General features: G+C 39.9%; 2 protein-coding genes across 3 annotated transcripts; both read right to left on the bottom strand.

The window, feature by feature from the left end:
* Positions 1 to 4,696: 4,696 nt before the first annotated feature.
* Positions 4,697 to 8,264, bottom strand: ccdc174 (coiled-coil domain containing 174). Of its 2 annotated transcripts, none has more exons than XM_069678456.1 (11): positions 8,169 to 8,264; positions 7,845 to 7,952; positions 7,646 to 7,746; positions 7,496 to 7,554; positions 7,255 to 7,408; positions 6,736 to 6,831; positions 6,517 to 6,647; positions 6,318 to 6,412; positions 5,810 to 5,957; positions 5,539 to 5,688; positions 4,697 to 5,412 (listed from the first exon to the last, which is right to left on the bottom strand). In XM_069678456.1, the coding sequence occupies exons 1-11, from the start codon at positions 8,208 to 8,210 to the stop codon at positions 4,838 to 4,840; spliced, it is 1,659 nt and encodes a 552-aa protein (XP_069534557.1). In that variant the 5' UTR covers positions 8,211 to 8,264; the 3' UTR covers positions 4,697 to 4,837. The 2 variants fall into 2 exon arrangements, with proteins under 2 accessions (XP_069534557.1, XP_069534556.1); XM_069678455.1 differs by having other exon boundaries at positions 5,539 to 5,691.
* A 3,224-nt stretch (positions 8,265 to 11,488) lies between these two features.
* On the bottom strand, positions 11,489 to 18,149 carry tatdn2 (TatD DNase domain containing 2). The gene is made up of 8 exons (XM_069678631.1): positions 18,068 to 18,149; positions 15,021 to 15,322; positions 14,473 to 14,904; positions 13,970 to 14,158; positions 13,331 to 13,765; positions 13,061 to 13,188; positions 11,890 to 12,073; positions 11,489 to 11,629 (listed from the first exon to the last, which is right to left on the bottom strand). Exons 1-8 carry the CDS (start codon positions 18,147 to 18,149, stop codon positions 11,489 to 11,491), a joined length of 1,893 nt encoding a protein of 630 aa, XP_069534732.1.
* Positions 18,150 to 18,440: the final 291 nt, after the last annotated feature.

Raw genomic sequence — 18,440 nt, forward strand, 5'->3', positions numbered from 1 at the left:
GTATCAGAAAGGAAATGTAATAAGCTCTAATGAATTCGCTTTTGCACTTGTCTCCATTTAAGTCTTGCTAGACCTCACAAGCCCCCCTATTGTTTTATGACTCTACTACAAAACTCATCACGAACTTACTTTCGTGTTGGTCCAGCAGTTTTCGATCAATGCATGTCTCATATGGGTGTATTTCACTGGCATTCTGCATGTTTTTGAAAGTATGAATAATTTCTAAGGCAAAATTGCCTGTTTAAAATGCTTAAATGCAACTAATCTATTGCATTTGTGGTCCCATATTTTAGAAAATTAGATCTCCGTGTCTTTTTATTTCATTTTAAAGCATGTGTAGGTGCCACATATATACTGTTAAAGAGTCAAAACCCTCAGTTCCACATAAACACACATCCTGTATACAGAAACTGTGTCTTTTGGGCTGTAAGGACTCGTGTAAGGTTGTGATGGTTGTCATTATTTGAACTTTATTAACAGCACTACATCACCCACTAGTGCACACTCTACATTGCTGGGACCTGGATTTGGCATGCCACTTTCTTACGGTTGGGGGTCTGACGTTGTTGGGCCCAGCCAGAAAGATAGCCCCTCTCTCCACCATGCACTCACTACACATTTGCAGTGTAGCAACCCTGCAACCCAAACCTTTCCTAACCCCAAACTACAAAATCAAGCAGTCATTCCGTAACTGAGCTAGCATGTTTAAAGACATGGATGTAAGAGATGCAAATATGTCAACTTGAGGCTTATCTTTTTATTTCTTTTCAGTCAAGCTCGACCGTCCGTTCGGCTCATTTCAGCTCTGACTGCTTTCTCAATCAGGTATAACACAATGCAGGTTTCCCAAAGACTCTCTAATCAAATCAAAACTCTGCTCTTGCAAGAGCTCCAGAGAAAAGCACAAAAGAGAGATGAGGTGTTTTTTGGTGGTTAAAAACAGAAACATATTTTCTTATGGGTATCAAAACTTATCATAAAACACCTGAAAAGTATGTGTGGGAAAATACTGCAGTCTCCCTTTAAGTCTATTATTTTTTCATTTTCTATAATCCTCTCATTATCCCGTAGTAGTTTTCTAAATTTGTTTGTTGGCTTAATATGCTTGATTTTACTGATTGAGTCTTAATGGCCTATTATCCTTAATGGAGCCAGTAATATTCGCTCTGTTCCCTTCTCTTGTTTTTATGTTAATGACAGTAATTTAAAGAAGAGGAGTCCTAATCTGATCCGAAAGGCTCAAACTCCTGCGTCTTTGGGCTATTTTTGTCTCTCTGTCGCAGCGGAAATTGTGCTGCTCTTTGGGTGAGTAACCCTTTCAATTTCAAGGATTCATCAAACTCAATGAAATGGTAGTCGAAGCATGTGTCCTGGGATTTATAATTTATGAGTTTGATTCCCTCTCTCAGTTTGTGAGTTCTGTCCCCAGTTGGGTCATAGAAACTCCAGATCATAAAACTTCCCAGAGAATTAAAAAGGTCTTAAAACCTCGGGGAAGACCTGTGTGTACATACAAGCAAAGGCAAGAGACTTCTTCTAGCCAAGAAACAGTCAGTATAACAGCAAAGTTTTAACGCTCAGGTTTTTCTACATATTAAACAAATTGCTTGATGGTGTTGTTAGGCAGACATCTTTACCTTCAGATGAAGCCAGACTAGCTGTTTCACCCTTCTTCCAGTCTTTATATTTAGCTAAGCCATCTGGCAAGCAATTTCCTCTTCCAAAGTGAAGTTTGCATTCTCAAAATGTTGAACTGTTCCTTGGAGAATCACAGTTCCTAAAAGTTACTTAAAACCTCCAAGTAATCCACAAAGCCAAATAACAACTTTTCGGGAAAGGTAATAAAGGTTAAGTTATTTGAGTTGATTAACTTTTAAGACTCTGTAGGCTTGGTTTTAGTCTCATTGTGGTATTTAAAATTAACCATGAAATTCTAAAATATTTCCTTTACTGTTACAAAAATGTTTTAATCTGTTGTTGATTGTTACATTTTACTACAATTTGCAACTTGAATAACTGTTGAAAAAAGCAATATCACACTCGAGGTTGTTGTGCCTGACAGCTGAATGGCAGCAGTGCATCTATCAGGTCTTTGAAGGTACATATTCAGTCTTACCATGTCTGATGTTTCAGTTTGCTAGTAAAGGGGGTACACATGGCAGCTTGTTGTCCTGGCCATTCATCGGTTGCCTTTTATCCCAGTAAAACTGCGTTATCAAGGGTCGGGACCTGCCCCTCCCTCCTCCATCTTTGGATCAAGGACCTGCAGGGCCATAAAGACAGCAGTGATTGCCTGCTCCAGTCTACGGGGCATAAGACAGGATTACTGGGGAACAAGCGTCAGAGACCATTTTTTTCCCCTCATAACCTTCCTCATAAAGGCTCCATTAGCTGTTGTACCATAGCAGCTTTAAATTGCACTGTAAGGAATATCAACAGTAAAGTGACACATGTATTTGTGTGTTATTATAGTATGTCTGAACAGTACATTAGTGAATGTTAATTAAACATCAAATATGAATAAAACTAAGATATTCTAAATATATATACATATATATACAACATCTGAAACAGTTTTCACACAATAAGGTCATTTATTTTTCTACCATGAAAACAGCAGGTTGCTATTTTCCACTGCTAGAGCAGGATTAATCTGCCACAGCTAAATGCAGGGATCATTCCTCAGTGCAGCCGGTCTCTGAGAGGAGGGCAGATCTGTCAATGAGACACACCTTCCTGTCTCTTGTAAGTGATTAGGCTCATCCAAGTGGGGAGTCAGCGAGTCAAATTGAGCCGAGAAGATGCGGTTTTCTTATTTCTATGTGATAACTCCTCACATAAGAGCCGTGGTTGAATGTTAAAGAAGCTTAGCACTTCAGCTGCTGTTTGTTCTAAATAAATAAAATATTGTACAAATTGAGCCATTCTTGCAAATGTGCCTACCTTTGAGCTAAATGCTACCAAAATATGCTAACATGCTGGTTTTTAGCACGTCTAATATCTTGTTTTAGCATTAGCATTTAGCAGGAACACATTTGGATTCTTGCTAGTGACAGGCTTCTTTGCTTCTGACAGTTTGTACTCTGTGTAAATAAATACAATGACGTTTCATTTATTTCCTGTATAGTTGAAGGTGAAATGGACAGATGGGACTACACCTTTAAATTAGCAACAGTCCACAGTTACTTTAGCAGCTCTGAGATGCTGCAAACACAAATGCTTTAAGCTAAATGCCAGCATCAGCGTGCTAACATGCTCATCATGACATTGCTAACATGCTGGTGTTTAGCGTGTGTTTATTTTTTTACAACGTTCACATCCTAGCTTAGTTTTTTAGCATGCTAACACTTGCTAATTAGCAATTAACACTGTTTGGCTGAGGTTGAGGGGGATCTTATTTATTAAGCAGGGAATTAGGCCATAAGCAACTTCAATGGACATATTGAAATTTTGACTAAATGGCACCAGAGGAAAAGTCAGAGGATCAATCCATACTACTGGTTTTATCAGAACAGACTAACACATACATTAAAAGCATACACACTAACACATACTTTGTGTGAACACACACACTTACCAGAGGGACAGAGCTGAACCTTTCTGAGTGTGAATTTCCCACTCTAGCTGGACTGCTGTAATGTGACGCTGCAGGAAGAAATGGAGGGAAAACACGGAGTTTAAGGTCATAACAGGGTCAACAGTACACCACACAAGGAGGAGAAACACCTTTTCAAACAGGAGATCAACAAAAGCACAGCACCAAACTTCCTATTCCTGTGCCTGGGGGAAAAAAAGACAGAATCAAGCCAAAGATCTCATGAGAGGGGAGTGATCTGTGGTTAAGAACTGCTGTAAGTCCTCTAAATAGTTCCCCAGTTTCAGGTCTCACATTGTTCCTGGAGGGCGAGGAGGTTGGAGTCACATATAAACCAACATAATGCACTCGTACAATATTGCCCTTCGTTATTTAAGAGTACGCGTCTGTATTTGATCCTACTGTCAGGAACAGGTCTCAGATGCTCGGTCGGTAGGATGCTTCTGTTCTGTTAGCATTAGTTAGAATATGACGTTTGATGCATCACCATGGAAGACATAAGCCATTGATTTTTGGGCATTTGCCTAATGGTAAATGTTTTTCCTCTCTAGCTTTATTTTGATGCAACACTGTGAAGGATTTCAAAGACATGTTGCCTTAAGAATACATATTTTTCCTTAAGGTACTAAAAAACCCGTACTTACCTTTTTTTGATGATCAGTAAATGGTGTGAGTCAGATCATCAGCAGAAACAAAAACATTCCCTCCAGTTTCTCTGCTTTTCTTTCTCTCACGTGATTATGGATTGAGTCTTTAGGATTTAAAGATGTCACCTTTCTCACCGTTTTGTGACCTTTTACAGATGTAACAATTTAAGATTTAATAGAGACAATAATTTGCTTATAAAATAAATGCATCTCTAGAAATTTTCCCTTAAAGAATTGAGATAAATCCCCACAGCACAAAACCAGTCTGGTCATTTACAGAGATTTCTTCAACATGCAGGTGTACAGTACCATCTGGAGGATACTTTGATACTACAACTCAGTGCCCAGACTTCGATAATCTTCAACATTTCAAACTGCAAGCTTCACGAGGTGGAGGCTTAAGACATTAACAGTATTCATGATAATGAGGGAAAAAAAGGAACAAGTCAGAATGTCCAGTTAAATTCATGATATTTATTAAAAGCTAAAACTTTAGAGAGCTGAGACGTTGTGTTTTGCTGTTCCTGTCATTTTCTCAGCAGCATTTACACCAACAACATGAAACAACTTCACAGCAAACACGACATTTCAGCGATCAGGAAGTGTTTCTGTAGAAGGACAACATGTCGTCTAGACTCTCTGCAGGCTGCTGAGTCTGAGTGATTTCTGCAGGCTGCTGATGCTGAGACTGGCTCTGTGGCTGAGACTGATACTGGGGGGGATAATGGGGCGGGTACTGGGATGCATACTGGTTTGGATACTGAGGGGGAAATGGAGGAGGCAGGTGAGGTGGTCCAGTAGATGGAGGAGGAAATGGAGGATAAAACATAGGAGGGGTATACTGTGGATTAAAAGCAGGAGCAGACACAGGAGCTGAATCTGCTGGCTGATGTGGAGGTGGTGACTGCCATGACGATTGTGGTTGTGAAGGTAATGAAGTTTGAGGATTTTGTGGAGGCTGAGGAGGTGGAGGAGCAGTTTTAGGCTGAGGTTGGGATTCTTCTTTGCTCTCAGAGGTTCCTCCTGGGCCTTTGTTCCACTTGAAGGACATCTTGGATTTATTCTTCTCTGGTTTTTGTCTCGTCCTCTCAGAGAAGTATGCGGAGGGAGGTGCAAATTCTGAGTCTCGCTCGTCGCGAAGGCGAGTTTTCCACTCGCTGAACATAAACTCTGGAAGGAAAAGTAAAGAAAGGTGGGCTTGAAAAAGTTCATTATTTGACATAGAGAAAGACTCACTATAAAGTCATGATGTAAAAAGGTGAATTAAGGTTTTGGCTTTAAAATAATAAGGCTTACCTTTGCCCCTGTCCCATTCTCTGACATGAGGAACTCCTGGTTTGGTGTCCCTCCTTTCCTGAATCTCCACTTCCACTTTCTTCACTATGCTGACCTCAGGGCAGTCCTCTGGTGGAGGTGGGGGTCCTATATATTCATCTTCCCCTTCCTCTGCTGGAACAAACAATTCACAGAAAAAACTTAGAGAAAAGAAGACTGTATGGCCAAGCAGCTGTAGTTTATATAAAATCACACAGAGCACATTTGAATGAAGGTTGGGCTGAATTCATACCTTCCTTCTCCTCCTCTCTCTGCTCGTCCTCAGTGCCATCCAGCTTGGCCTTCTTTGTCTTCCTCTGCCTCACCTTGGCCAGTCGGGCCTGTAAGATGGCCTGCCTCTTGTCCTTCAGTTGTTCCCTCTTAGTGCGCTGCTCCGTTGTCTGAAGAAGGGGACGGATTTAAAAGAGACACAAACTCAAAAGGGTATTTATTATATGTTAAGGGGGGAAATAGATTTTATTCATTAACTATTAGAGGTGCACAAGGACTTTATGTACTAGCTGCATTGTCAACGAAAGTTATCGAGCAAAACACTGCAGAAAAAGACGTAACATGGATTCAACAAGGTTAAATATGTCTGTCAGTTCAATGCAATTAGATATAGTTTGTGTAGTGTACTTTAAGGTGAGTATCTGCTTGTAGTGTGGGCTGATTGATGATCAAGGAAAGGTGGCAATTTTTTTTACAGGCAAGTACTCATGATCAGCATTTGTTTGTCGTTCTAGTGACCAGCAGCTCACCTGGTCTCTGAGCATATCCAGAGTCTCTCTCTGCTTTCTGCGCTGCTCTTGATCCTGAGCGAATGAAAAGTAACCCACACCGAGCTCCCGGGCCTCTGAGGTGAAAAAAATGAAAACGTTTTCTCCAGCACACTACCTTCAAACCAAAAGTGACTTTCCAATGTGCGTAAACAGGTCATGCGTATGTCTCAGCAGCTACCTTGCCCCCTGATGTCCTCATAGTGGATTGGTCCAACAGGCCTCTTCATAGCCTCCTCTTCCTCCCTCTCCCACTCCTGCCTCTGCAGCTCTCGGCGCATGTCCTCTGAGAGTAAGTCGGTTGAGGTTTTTCTGGAAAGGATTATCACATCAAAAAAACTTGCAAGCATGACATCTCCTCACAGAAACCTACACCTTAGAATGTTTCTAAAGTATTCACCCTCTTCCTGTAAGGTCCTGGTCCATTTTCTTAAAACCTGGCAGGTCTTTCTTCATGCATCTTCGAGATCGGCCCAAAGCGTCCACATAATCCACCCTACACAGAAGAAACACAGCAGGAGAACAGTTAATAAACAGATATCAAACTGCACTTTATTCTTTAATCATTATTATTTACAATTTCTTTTTCAAAATATGTAATTTTTTTAAATCGATCACCACTTGTCGTTTAAGGTGAATTCACAGTATGCTACAAAAAAGAATAAGATTAGCTTTTTACTTGTTGTTGATTATGGTGTGTTATACATGAATGCCGGGTTTATCATGGTGTTCTAAGATTCATTACAAACGGTGGTTTTCTTATGTGATGCTGCTATTTTTGGCTAGGTCTGCTTTGTAAAAGATATCTCTAATCTTAAGGAAGAAACCAAAGCTTACTAAGACATAAAAAAGAAACCATTAAACATCATTAAAACCGCATTAAATTACAAACCCTTAAAATGCATAAATTTGATGTTACCATTCTTCATCTGGGTTCTGAGGAGGAGGTATAGGAGACACGTTGTGTCTTTCCTCATCATCTCTCTCCGTTTCCCTCTTTGAAAGTGTTTCTCTCTTTTTGTCAATAATCTTCTGGGTGAAATCAACCAGGAACATTCCCTCCGTCTCTTCATCTGTAAAACAAGATGATCACAAAGTAAGTAAAATATGTTGTGCCGTACAACCAAATATGAGGAATGCATTATTTGTGCTCCACAAACCTGGAAAGTCCCCTTTTGTCATTTGGTCATAGAGTTTGGCCTTCTCCTCCAGTTTGCGTCTGTTATAAGAAGGTACATTAGGAGTTTGAGGTTTTGGTTACCTCATTATGATCTGATTATGAAATCTGATGTATAACGTATTTAACTCACTTTGCTGTCTCAAGGCTGTTTTGCTCCTCAGCCAGCTGCTCTGCATCTTTCTCAGCTCTTGCTGAAACACCAGCATTTTGTTTGCTCCAGACATTAGGTTTCTACACAGTAGTAGAAAGACAAGACATCCTGGTAAGTGATCTCAATCTGTAATAATACAGGCCGATCAAGACATGTCCCAATATCATACATGCTGTACCTTAACTTTTGATTTTGCTGTAAATCCAGCACCAGAAGATTCTTGTCCAAGTTTGTCCTGTTTGAATTGTTCCTGCTTTCTGTAGAGTTCAGCTTTAAGGTCCACGAGCTGTGAAAAACATAGTGAAATATAAATAAGAATAAACTGAAAATGTTCCTTATAAAGCTGTCTAAGCAATTGTAATTCTGTATTTGCTAGCTGTGTAACCTGAAAGCAAGTTAACCGTTAGCTATCATTAGCTGTAATTGTCATTGACTAAATTGACGTACAACCAAAAAGAGTATCAATAAAGTGTTTGTATAGCTGATTCTCAAGGCAGCTCACCGATGAAGCAGTCACGTCGAAGGATTTCTTCTTTTTATCCATGTTGACTAACTCGCCTCTGATACATCGCTAAGCTAATGTCACTGTTATGCTAACTGTCTTCCGCTGTTTCTTCTTCTTTCATTTAAACGCGGGTGGTAGCCAGCTTAAAGGCGCATTACCGCCACCTACCGTTTGAATTAAGGTTTCCCCAACAGTTTTGTGTGGTTTTACGCCACATTTGAGCCATTATATCAAATCTATGTAAAGGTGTTTTATTCCGAAAGAAAACGGCAGCAGGCTTTAAATAAGGGAGAAATAGTTTGAATTCCGAGCCGATATTTGTGGAAATACAATCGCAGCAGCACTTAAGTTGTAGCAGTAATGGTAGTTGTAAGTAATGGTAAGAGTAGGACTGGCATGTCTGTAGAAGTACTTGTAGTTATAGTAGTGCAAAAAATATTAAGCACAGTTTGAAGTCAGGAATTGTGTGTAATTTAAATATCATTAAGCAAAAATCGAAAAAAAACAACAACGGTGGCGTTAATTAAACACACGTTGGCTTTGTTTAAATGCCGGTTGGCACTTACTAAACATCTGGTGCCATTTATTTAATGCTGGGAAATTAGATGAATTTTATCTATTTGAATTTTCAGTATAATGCAATGTAATCAAAATTGAAACAGGAGATGGCCCAATGGGTGCACCTAATCCAAAAATCCATAGTAAAGACAATATCCGTCTTCATTCTTCACAGACAAGATTTTAAGTGAATTGTGTTTACATCAATCAGTCAATACGTCAAAGCTGATTGAAAATTTTAAAAAAAGTCCAATTTCATAAAGTTAAAGTTCCTGTGAGGAGTTTTTTTCCAGTAATGAAACAGACTGAAATTTATTCTGATGCCTCTATACGACCTACAAAAGCAAACCAGACCATCAGCGACAATAATGACTATTTCTATTTCTATATAGTTATTTTTAATGCCTGAAACTGCTGGCAAGGGGGGTAGGTGTCACAGGAAGTGATTAACTGCACGCTGCCTTTGTTTACATTTCCAGGGCAAACATTTAAAGTGAGCGATACATATGACTGTTAAAGAAAGCAGGATAAGATTTTTGTTAAAAAAAAAACACCACTTGAGCATGTACAGGACAAAATCAGCAGAGAGATAAGAGGTACAGCTTTTCTCCACAGGGGGCGCCAAAATCAACACAAACTGAAAGTTCCTCACAGGAGCTTTAACATAGGCTAACATTTTTGCTGACATAAAACACCTAAATTAAATCATTTTTAGTGGGTTTTAATGACTTTATATTACAGTTTGTGACCCTTGAAAGCAAACCCTGGAAATGTTCTACAGAGGGGGACAACTCTGAGGGTTCACACAGTAAACTCTGTAATAATAGTGGCTCTGAACCATCGTGTTTCTTGTATTAAGGTTGCTCATATTTGGATCATCATCTTGATGTCATATTCTCATTTCAAAAAAGGGCAATCAATAGTAATTGTAAGAAAAAGAGAAGAGACTCAGTTTCAGTTTAGTTTTAAAATGATTGTTCTCTGATTTTAAATGGCAAAAGTTGAAAAAGAAACTGTCTACTGAGAATTGACAGTTGAAAAGTTTTACCAAATATGTTTTGGGTCATCAGTGGAGGGTCATCTAACTCATGGTGGAGCAACATCAAACCACTGAGGTTCAACACAAAATAAATAAAAAGAAATTATTCTGTAAACATGCTGGTCTCACTTCTTTCAAAAGCTTTATGTAGTGTTTCTAGGCAGGCTGGAGTCATTTCACTTACACTCTGTGCCACTTCCCATGACTGATCCAAAGAGCAAACTAAAACATTAAAGTGTTTATCAGATAAAAGCATGTTTAAATTAGGCAAACCTATCTCCACTCTAGAGCGTGTTAATTTTAATATGGTTCAATAAGGTTAAATATAACGCTTCCTTCCTCAAATGTGGAAAATTGTAGTGAAATCAATTACTCCCATATTTATCAGGATGCTCCGTCAGTGATGACAGATTTTTATTTTTATAACTGTATCAACAGATGAGTCACTCATATTTATAAGTGTGTATTGATCTGATGTTAATCAGCATTACAAACACTCAATGTACAGGTTTAACAGCACCGAATGTTCTGTGCAGGCTGCTCTTATTTTTGTCCTCAGAGATACATGAGCCTTAAAAATAAAACATTTAACATTTTATGTCGGCTTCTTCTGAGAATAGTTTTGAGACATAGTACTTCTGTATTATCTTTGCATTTTGGCCAAACAATTAAAATGGTTAGACAGCTCAAGTCTCTATCTTTACATCACAGGCAGGTGTTGTTGTTTTATTCAAGATGCAAACATGTTACCAACTCCCAGAGCAAGTTTTGCTGCACTTTCTTTTCAAATCTCAAGAACTCGGTCAAACACGGCCACGCACGTACTGCACTGATGCTTGTATATCTGTCCTTTGTCCCTCGGTGTATCCTTCAACAAGCACAGATATACCGCCATGAACACAGAGTGCTCTGGCCTACATTCTGCAGAGGCTCTAAAACTCAAGGCTTTCATCAAGAACCTGGGAAAGGGAGAATTATGTACGTTTTTTACAAATTCATACTCTCAGAGATGATATACAAGTGATGAGTCAACCATTAATGCAGCCTTGACATGGCATACTCTTAACAACCAGAAACTGTCACATGCGGCCCAGGCTAATCATTCCCAAAATAAAAAGCACTCAAGCCAAATGTGTGCGCCTGACATGGTGGAATCAAAACAAGCTAATGGACTCGTCTCACAGCCACTTCCTGTCTTCAGAAAGAAGCTTTGCTCTTAGCAAACACCACACATGTTTGAATCAGTGTTAGACAGGTGAAACGTCTCAACAAACCGTACCTGCAGGATAAAAATAAGCAAGATTAAAGTCTTTTAATACGCGTCTAATGTATCAAACTAAACCAGACAAAACAGCGTTCGAAAACACAAACATCCGGACATATTAGAACAAAGGAAGCAATTTAAAATTACAGCAAGAACAATAACTTGAAAGCACTTATGATTCAAATTAGCGATGAACAATTACATACAGTATATCAGAAGAACAATGATATACAAAATTTCTGTAAGACATTTTATTTCTTATTTATTTAATTTTTTCCTCCCTTTAACCCGACCAGTCTCTCAGGCTGTTTAAAACGAGACTGCTCCTCCAAACTCGGACATCTCTATGAGGAGGGTTAGTAAACCTAGAACTAAAGGCCACATGACATGTTCATGTCCAAAACATTCAATCTGTCTTATCTTTGTTGCTTGTTTTTAATCAATCATATCTGAAGATCATATGCCGTAGAGATGAGTGGTGTTGTCTCGGATGGTGGAGAGGACCGTGGCCATGTCTTCGTGCTTCAGCAGGCTCAGCTCCTGCAGCGTATGGATGCCCATTCCTGGATGTGAGAAGTGGCAGACGTCTTTACGAACCTATTAAGAAGAAAACGCAATTAGCACCTGTACGCAGTCGGAATTTACTCCCCTGTTTGTTTAAGTGTTCCAGGACCGTCAAGGAAGAGCACCTCATATCACAAATGCATGGATGAACTTGACACAAAATGACTTCACCAGATGTAATAACAATCCCAATTTAGCTGGCTCAAAGAGTAATGGGTAGTAATTTAAACTTAACATATCAAGAGCTGCGAGCTGCCAGCTGTGCATCTCCCTGGGCCTAAATGTAAACTTACCCCTCTGGGCAGGAAATACGGTGCGTCTGTCTCCAACACAATGCGGTTCAGAGGAATCTGGCGGACAGCATCACGGGCCTCAGCCGCAGTTTGGTAGGTGATCAGGGCTGTGAAGCCCACATACAGGTTGGGGAACTCTGTCAGGAAGGGCTCAATCACTGGATAACTGTTTGTGAAACAGTGCCTGGAAAGCAGATGAGGAGTCAAGAAGGAAAATTCACAGATTAAATGAAGCTTTTTAAAAAGGTATAATTTCGAAGATTTTCATTTAAATAAATGTCTGTTAAGTCGCTATCTATCGCCGAATGAGGTAACACAATGGTAATTGAGCCCATGGCCCACTGATGAAAGCCTTTGCATTTGCAGTATATAGTATTATTACAGACTGGTTGTCTGTGGAGACATTCGCAGAAAAAAAAATCACAAGCAGCGCCCAGTAAGTGACGCGTTTTCCATCACCCAGCAGTGGTTGGTCTGCCAGAGAGGGTAGGCGGAGCTAAGCGGCTGCTTTTCCGGTCTCTGCAAGTGTTGCGCGTAAACAGTAATCTACAATGGCTGAACAAACAAAGATAAGATGGATCACTACAGATACAACTCGACGCTCAGATGAAGGCAAACAGTTTAAAAAGGAAAGCGACCGTCAGCGAGGAAAATCAAGAGTTACAAAAGTGACAAAGAGAGCCAACCACAGACGTCCCACAATTACTGTTTTATCGCCATTATGTGGTGCCCAAGAGAACAAAACTGAAATCTTCAAGATTGTCAGTTTAAAGTTATAATCCTCAAGAAGTTCTGATCGATCTGGTGAAAATGAATGAAAAGTCATCTGATTCTCTGACAAAGGTTTCCCAAACTTTTAAAGAGCAATCACAGTCAGCGTTTACGCCCTGTTTCCTGTGACTTCTTCACTACTAAAGCCAGTGCAAGTCTTCTAATGTAAAGAAAAACAGTACACTGCATGATATGCTCATGTCAATCACTCATGAGTAGGTTAGCTATTTGAATTGAGCACGGTGATTACAGACTCTGCAATCAACAATGTAAGCTACAATATAGAGAGAAATTAGATTGTTACACGGTTACTGCAGAAAAAATACCAACCAAAACTGGCATCAAATTTTTGATTTCACGAATATCTTAGACATTATTCACATATTCTCCATTTAAGTACCTGTGAATCTTATAATCCCTTGGGACACACTTCTTCATAATTTCCAGCAGGTCATCATCTGCGTCCCTACAGTGGATCACCAGAGGCTTCTGCATGGCTACAGCCAAACGCAGCTGACGCTCAAACACCTGCACAGAGGAGCAAAGACACAAAATATGCAACATTCATTATTTTTTTTACAAATATCTATGTAATTGCAGGCAACACAATATATTTGAGACCACTTTACAGTGATAAAGGCCGGTTTGTTTCACTCCAATTAGACCGTACCTCTTTCTGTGTGGAGGACTGAGTGGAGTTTTTGTGGGAGTAGTCCAGACCCATCTCACCAAATGCCACTGCCTTTGGATGCCGCATGGCCATCAGAATATTGCGTTCATGGACCTTTGAGTAGTTTTTGGCAAAGTGGGGATGGCAACCAAACGCCCCCCAGACCATGTCTTCAGCTAGCAAACCTTCCCACAGGGCCTGCTTCATCATGATTCCCGGGTTGCAGAAGTCGGCAATACAGCCTCTAAACTCCGGAGGAAAGCTGGTGTGATAATTCCGCCGAAAGCTTCCGAATGTCCCGGAGAAGCCAAGTTTTCCATAAAGCATGTCTATATGGCAGTGTGTGTCAATAAATCCAACCTGATCGCCCGTGTTGGGGTAACCGGTCCACATAGGTTCTGCCCCCAAGGATAATCTTCTTCTTGGAGCACCGTCCTGAGTGTGAGAGTATGAGGGGTTACGCATGAGAGCGCTGCAATCTGACTGCCTGCGTTTGGTTGAAAAGTTCAAGTAAGTGTTCAATACTCCTCTGTTTGAGTACAGAGGTAGAGCATAGGGGTCTGATGAATGGGGCGTAACATTTAGGGAGCGTGAATTCGCAGTCTGAACTCTTGGCATCTTTAAAGGCCCTTTGTTTGCCAGGTTGGGTGACTTGAATGAGACAGAAACTGTCCTCTGTGACTGTGAGGAAGGCGTCCCCATGTCCTCAGCAGCTGCCTGCATGGACCCAGTGGATTCATTAGCAGATGAAAAGGCCGTGGATGAAGTTGTAGCTTCCGTAGTGTACTCTGAAGGACTTCGCCATTGTTGGCTTTCCATAGAGCTTTTCTGATGAGTTGTGTAACAACACACAGATTCTGGGATATACTCCAGACTAGGGAGGGACGAGTCCCAGTCCTCATCTTCCGGGTCATTTGCAGTAGAAACTGAGTCATACTGAGAGGATGTCTTGTCAAACAAAGAGCCCCGAGTGACAAACGTCCTGGGTGAATCTTCTCCTTTTAACAAAGTATTCTGAAAAACATAAGCAAAAAACATCTCTCTTTAGCTTTCAATCCTCAAAGACTTAATGAACAAATGTTCCACTTCAAAAAGTAATCAAAAAAGCAAGAACAATAGAATCCTGGCTGAAGTTGACTCACCCTTGCGTCTGTTTTTGGCTCTGGGCTGTAATATTGGTCTCCTCTGTCTTCAAACCCCCGAGGGAGGGACCACTGGTCTTCCTGTAGATTGCCATTGTCCTCTGATTTATCCTCAGGTCTGATCGGGGAACAGTCAACAGTCATGATTGTCCTGTCGAGTGAAGTTGGACTTTTCTCTTCAGTCTTCACTGGTGAAGATTTTTCTGGCAAAGAGCAGCTGTTAGTGTCAGTCCTGGGGATGTTAGTGTCGGTCCTGGGGATGTTAATAGAGCTGCTTCTTGCTCTTGTGCTGCCAATGGCTGCAATCAATGCATTCCTGTAGATAGCCTTCGATACCTCTTCAGGTGTCCTCTCTTTCTTCTTCGAGATGAAAGAATGAGATGGAGGTGTTGATACTTGCTGGCTCTCCAGATAGTCGTCAATAGGCTTTTCCTTGCCGTTACAGTAAAAGAGGATAAATAAATTAGTAAATGATTAACAAAAGCTGAACATAATTTGAGACTCTAGTCTTAATAATAATGCTGTAGGTATAGCATTTAAAGATTTACCTCTGAAGTAGTAAAGTTTTCAAAGTTTATCCTGGCAAGCTTCCTCAGCTTAACTTTGCCTATAGAGGGCACACTTTCATCCAGTACTGTAGCTTTTCTCTTGGGAGTGTCCAAACTTAGTGCTCCAAGTCCATCAGGTCCTGGAGAATCACCGAGTGACAAAGTGTTTGAATCTTCATTTGGCGACAGGTTCAAGCGAGAGGGTGTGACCGAGCCAGCACCTCTCCCCCGAAGACGTGTGGGTGGGGTAACTGCTTTTTTTAGCCACTTAATTGACAACTTTTTTCTGTTGTGGTCCATGTCTGCAAGACAAAATTGAAGGAATGAACAGGTTGGCATGACCACCAGGTGATAACTGAAGAAGCTCTTCTCATAGGTCCTATGTCTAGCCACAGGTGACCACACCTCAGCTATGCAATTTAAACATTATGTCACCGAAACTACAGAATTAATTACAGCTCACAATCCCGATCCTTACTTCTGTATTAAATGTAAAATGAAAAAAACACACCATTTTAAATCTGCTTTAACTGACTGGTAGTATTTTTTATCTGCTATTGCTTTATTTATTATTTTATCCGATTTACTTACCTACTTTATTTATTTTTAATATAAAATGTTTGTACAGTCTATCATGTCAATCCTTAGAGCACACCTTAACTACTTGTAAAAGGAGGAATTTAACTATGCTTTTATTAATTTTAAATAAATAAAGTTGGATCATGTTTTAATGATATTGACAAAGAAAGCCCCCAGTTGGGAAAAGCAGGCCCCCTTGTGTGCCATTTGAGTAATTGTAACTTTGTTTTGAAATAATTCTATTCTAGTTTCCAGACCAATTATATTTTGTGTTTCATAATATTTAGTTTCAATAAAAGCAAACCTAAGGGCCAGGTAGTATTCAAAGGAAAACGGACTCCAGGAAGAGTTTCTGCCAAAGCGCAGCAGAGGGAGATCCAAGGCAAGCACGTTAATCTGGTTGTGGGGGGCCTACCTCCTGTGTAAAGTGCTACAAACCCTAGATAATGCACTGTACATGTTCTCACTCAGGTCAGATTAAAATCTTTGTACACAACAAACTTGTAGGTCATTTATATCTGTACATAATTTCGGACGAATAAAATATGGTGCAACAAACCACGGCTAGTTCCACCAAATATTATGTAGCATAGCAAGCTAAGTTACATCTGGAGATGTATAAACCATTTGTAGCTCATCAGGTGTTAGACAGAGTTGAAAGTAAAGCTATGGGTATTGATTTGGAGTAACATGTGGTTGAGAGTTGAAATAATATTTCGGGGGTTTGTGCAGCCCTAAATAAGTGCAGCCTGGCCTCAGTTAAACGCTGAAACTGTACCGCCATTTGCGAGATTTCGGTAATGAATGAGACTATTAGCATCTTCACTTTAGCCAATTAGCGCGAACCACTAGCTCAGTGTTAGCTAACATGACCTACTTTGACTTGCAGATTAAAACTACAACTCAAAAGGTCGCTAAATGTTTTAGCATAGACAAGAAAATGGCTTCACTTTTTTTTTTTTTAAACATCAGCCACTCAGTTTTATTCAATAAGCTAGCCCATGTTGAAGAGTTGTTGAATTACCTTCTCAGGCAGGTAGAAGCGGCAGAACAGCGTAGGGAAGTCCACATGAGGTTTCACTCTTTCTGCGTTTGTTTAATCAGCTAGTGTTGACTCGATAGCATTCGATTTCTCGCTAACAAAGTGTCTGAATAGAAACAATACTTGAAACCCTTTAATTGCCACGTTTTATATTTGATTGATTGATAAAGTATTTGTTCAAATTAACCGCTAGATGGTGGTAACGTCCTGCAGCAAGGTTACTTCTCGCGAGATCAAATATTTCAACGACATTTGCCCAATGAGCCATAACAAACGGTTGAGGTGATGACGAATTTTGGGAAAGGGGAAAATAAATGATGACTTTAAATCAGAAAAGCGAAAGACAACAATTAAAATACTGTTTTTTATATAGGAATTTAACCCTACACGGTTAACAAGAAGGCAGAGTCAATTTAATGCTTTAGCAGTGATGCTTAGCCAAAGAGCTGTAGTGTACACAATAAATTCATTACCAGATACAGTATCTATACAGTACAAGTGGTGGTGGCCAAAACTGTTAATAGAAAAACAAAGAACACACTTTCTTGCTAAGAAAGTAGTCAGATAGGTTACAACAGCTCAGTTGAAAGAGAGTTTTTATTCAGCATACCATAGTGAGGTAAGGCCTTTCAAACATTATTCCATGCCATTATTGCAGCCAATACATTTTTATGTCCGAGTTTTAGGCATCTAAATTTGTAAATAACAGAATTTCCACCAAAATGTGAATCTGTCTTCAAGAAGTGGAAACAGAGGGGGGGGAAAGTGTATTGGGAGCTTTTTTGATGTGGACGCACTCTGGTAAGGTGTTAAAAGATAAATTATACTTTATACCTTCCAAGTGAAATGATATGATTTAAAGTAATACTGAAAATATAGAGAGAAGGTTCACAATTATTTAACTATTACACTAGACTTTTGGTAATCCCAGACACGTCTTGTAGGCACCAAAGCTGTATCCTTTACCTGTAAGAAAGAAATTTAGATGTATCAGTCTTCTGACCATTGTGTAAACCGATGGTAATGCAAATAATCATTAAAACACAAGACACATAGTTGTCGCTCTTAATAAACACTGATTTGGTTGACTGAAGTGTTTATAATACTTTTATGAAATACAGAGAATCATAATTACCGGTGCAGTGGATTTTTAACCTAATACTGAATTCACATGAGGACAAATTGTGTAAAATTCTGACCTGCTGCTCACAAAATAAGTCGGTCAGTAGGTCAGAGTAGGGAGGGGTTACTGTGAACTTTGTAAAACCTCAAAACTTGAAAGGCTAAGCAGCAGAATCAGCAATGCAGAGATTTATAGCATGGATCTCACACCTCCTCATCACATGTGAGCATGAATGTCGCGCCAAACTGGTACTTTATGCATAGGTGACACTCTTATGCAATCAGAGTTTGAATTATTACTTACATGTTGAGCCCTTCTTGTCAATGAGCCAGTAGCAGAAGTCTCTCCTGGCACGGTCATTGAACACATTCCTGTACTGAGGCATGTTTTTAGGTGAGGTTTTTGGTGTGTTTTGATGCACGCCTAAAGAAAAACATAATAATAATAATAATAAAACAGCAGGGAAGCAAAAATCAAAAACAAAACTCCTGTTGGTGTGGGACCTACTGTATCCTTGCACCATAGAGGGAACAGGATCATTAACTGCAGCTTCATCTCGGATAAGAGCAGGTAACAGGCTGCTTGTGGTCGTGCGGGGTAGAGCACCTTCATGTGAGTCATACACTAAGGACATGCAATAAAGCTAAATTAGAAACACATATTTCCCTATACAAAG

The sequence above is a fragment of the Semicossyphus pulcher genome, unplaced genomic scaffold (genome assembly GCF_022749685.1).
Source record: "Semicossyphus pulcher isolate SPU_LCO1_2020_fin unplaced genomic scaffold, fSemPul1.0.p SCAF_3, whole genome shotgun sequence".
In the NCBI taxonomy this organism is placed as follows: domain Eukaryota; kingdom Metazoa; phylum Chordata; class Actinopteri; order Labriformes; family Labridae; genus Semicossyphus; species Semicossyphus pulcher.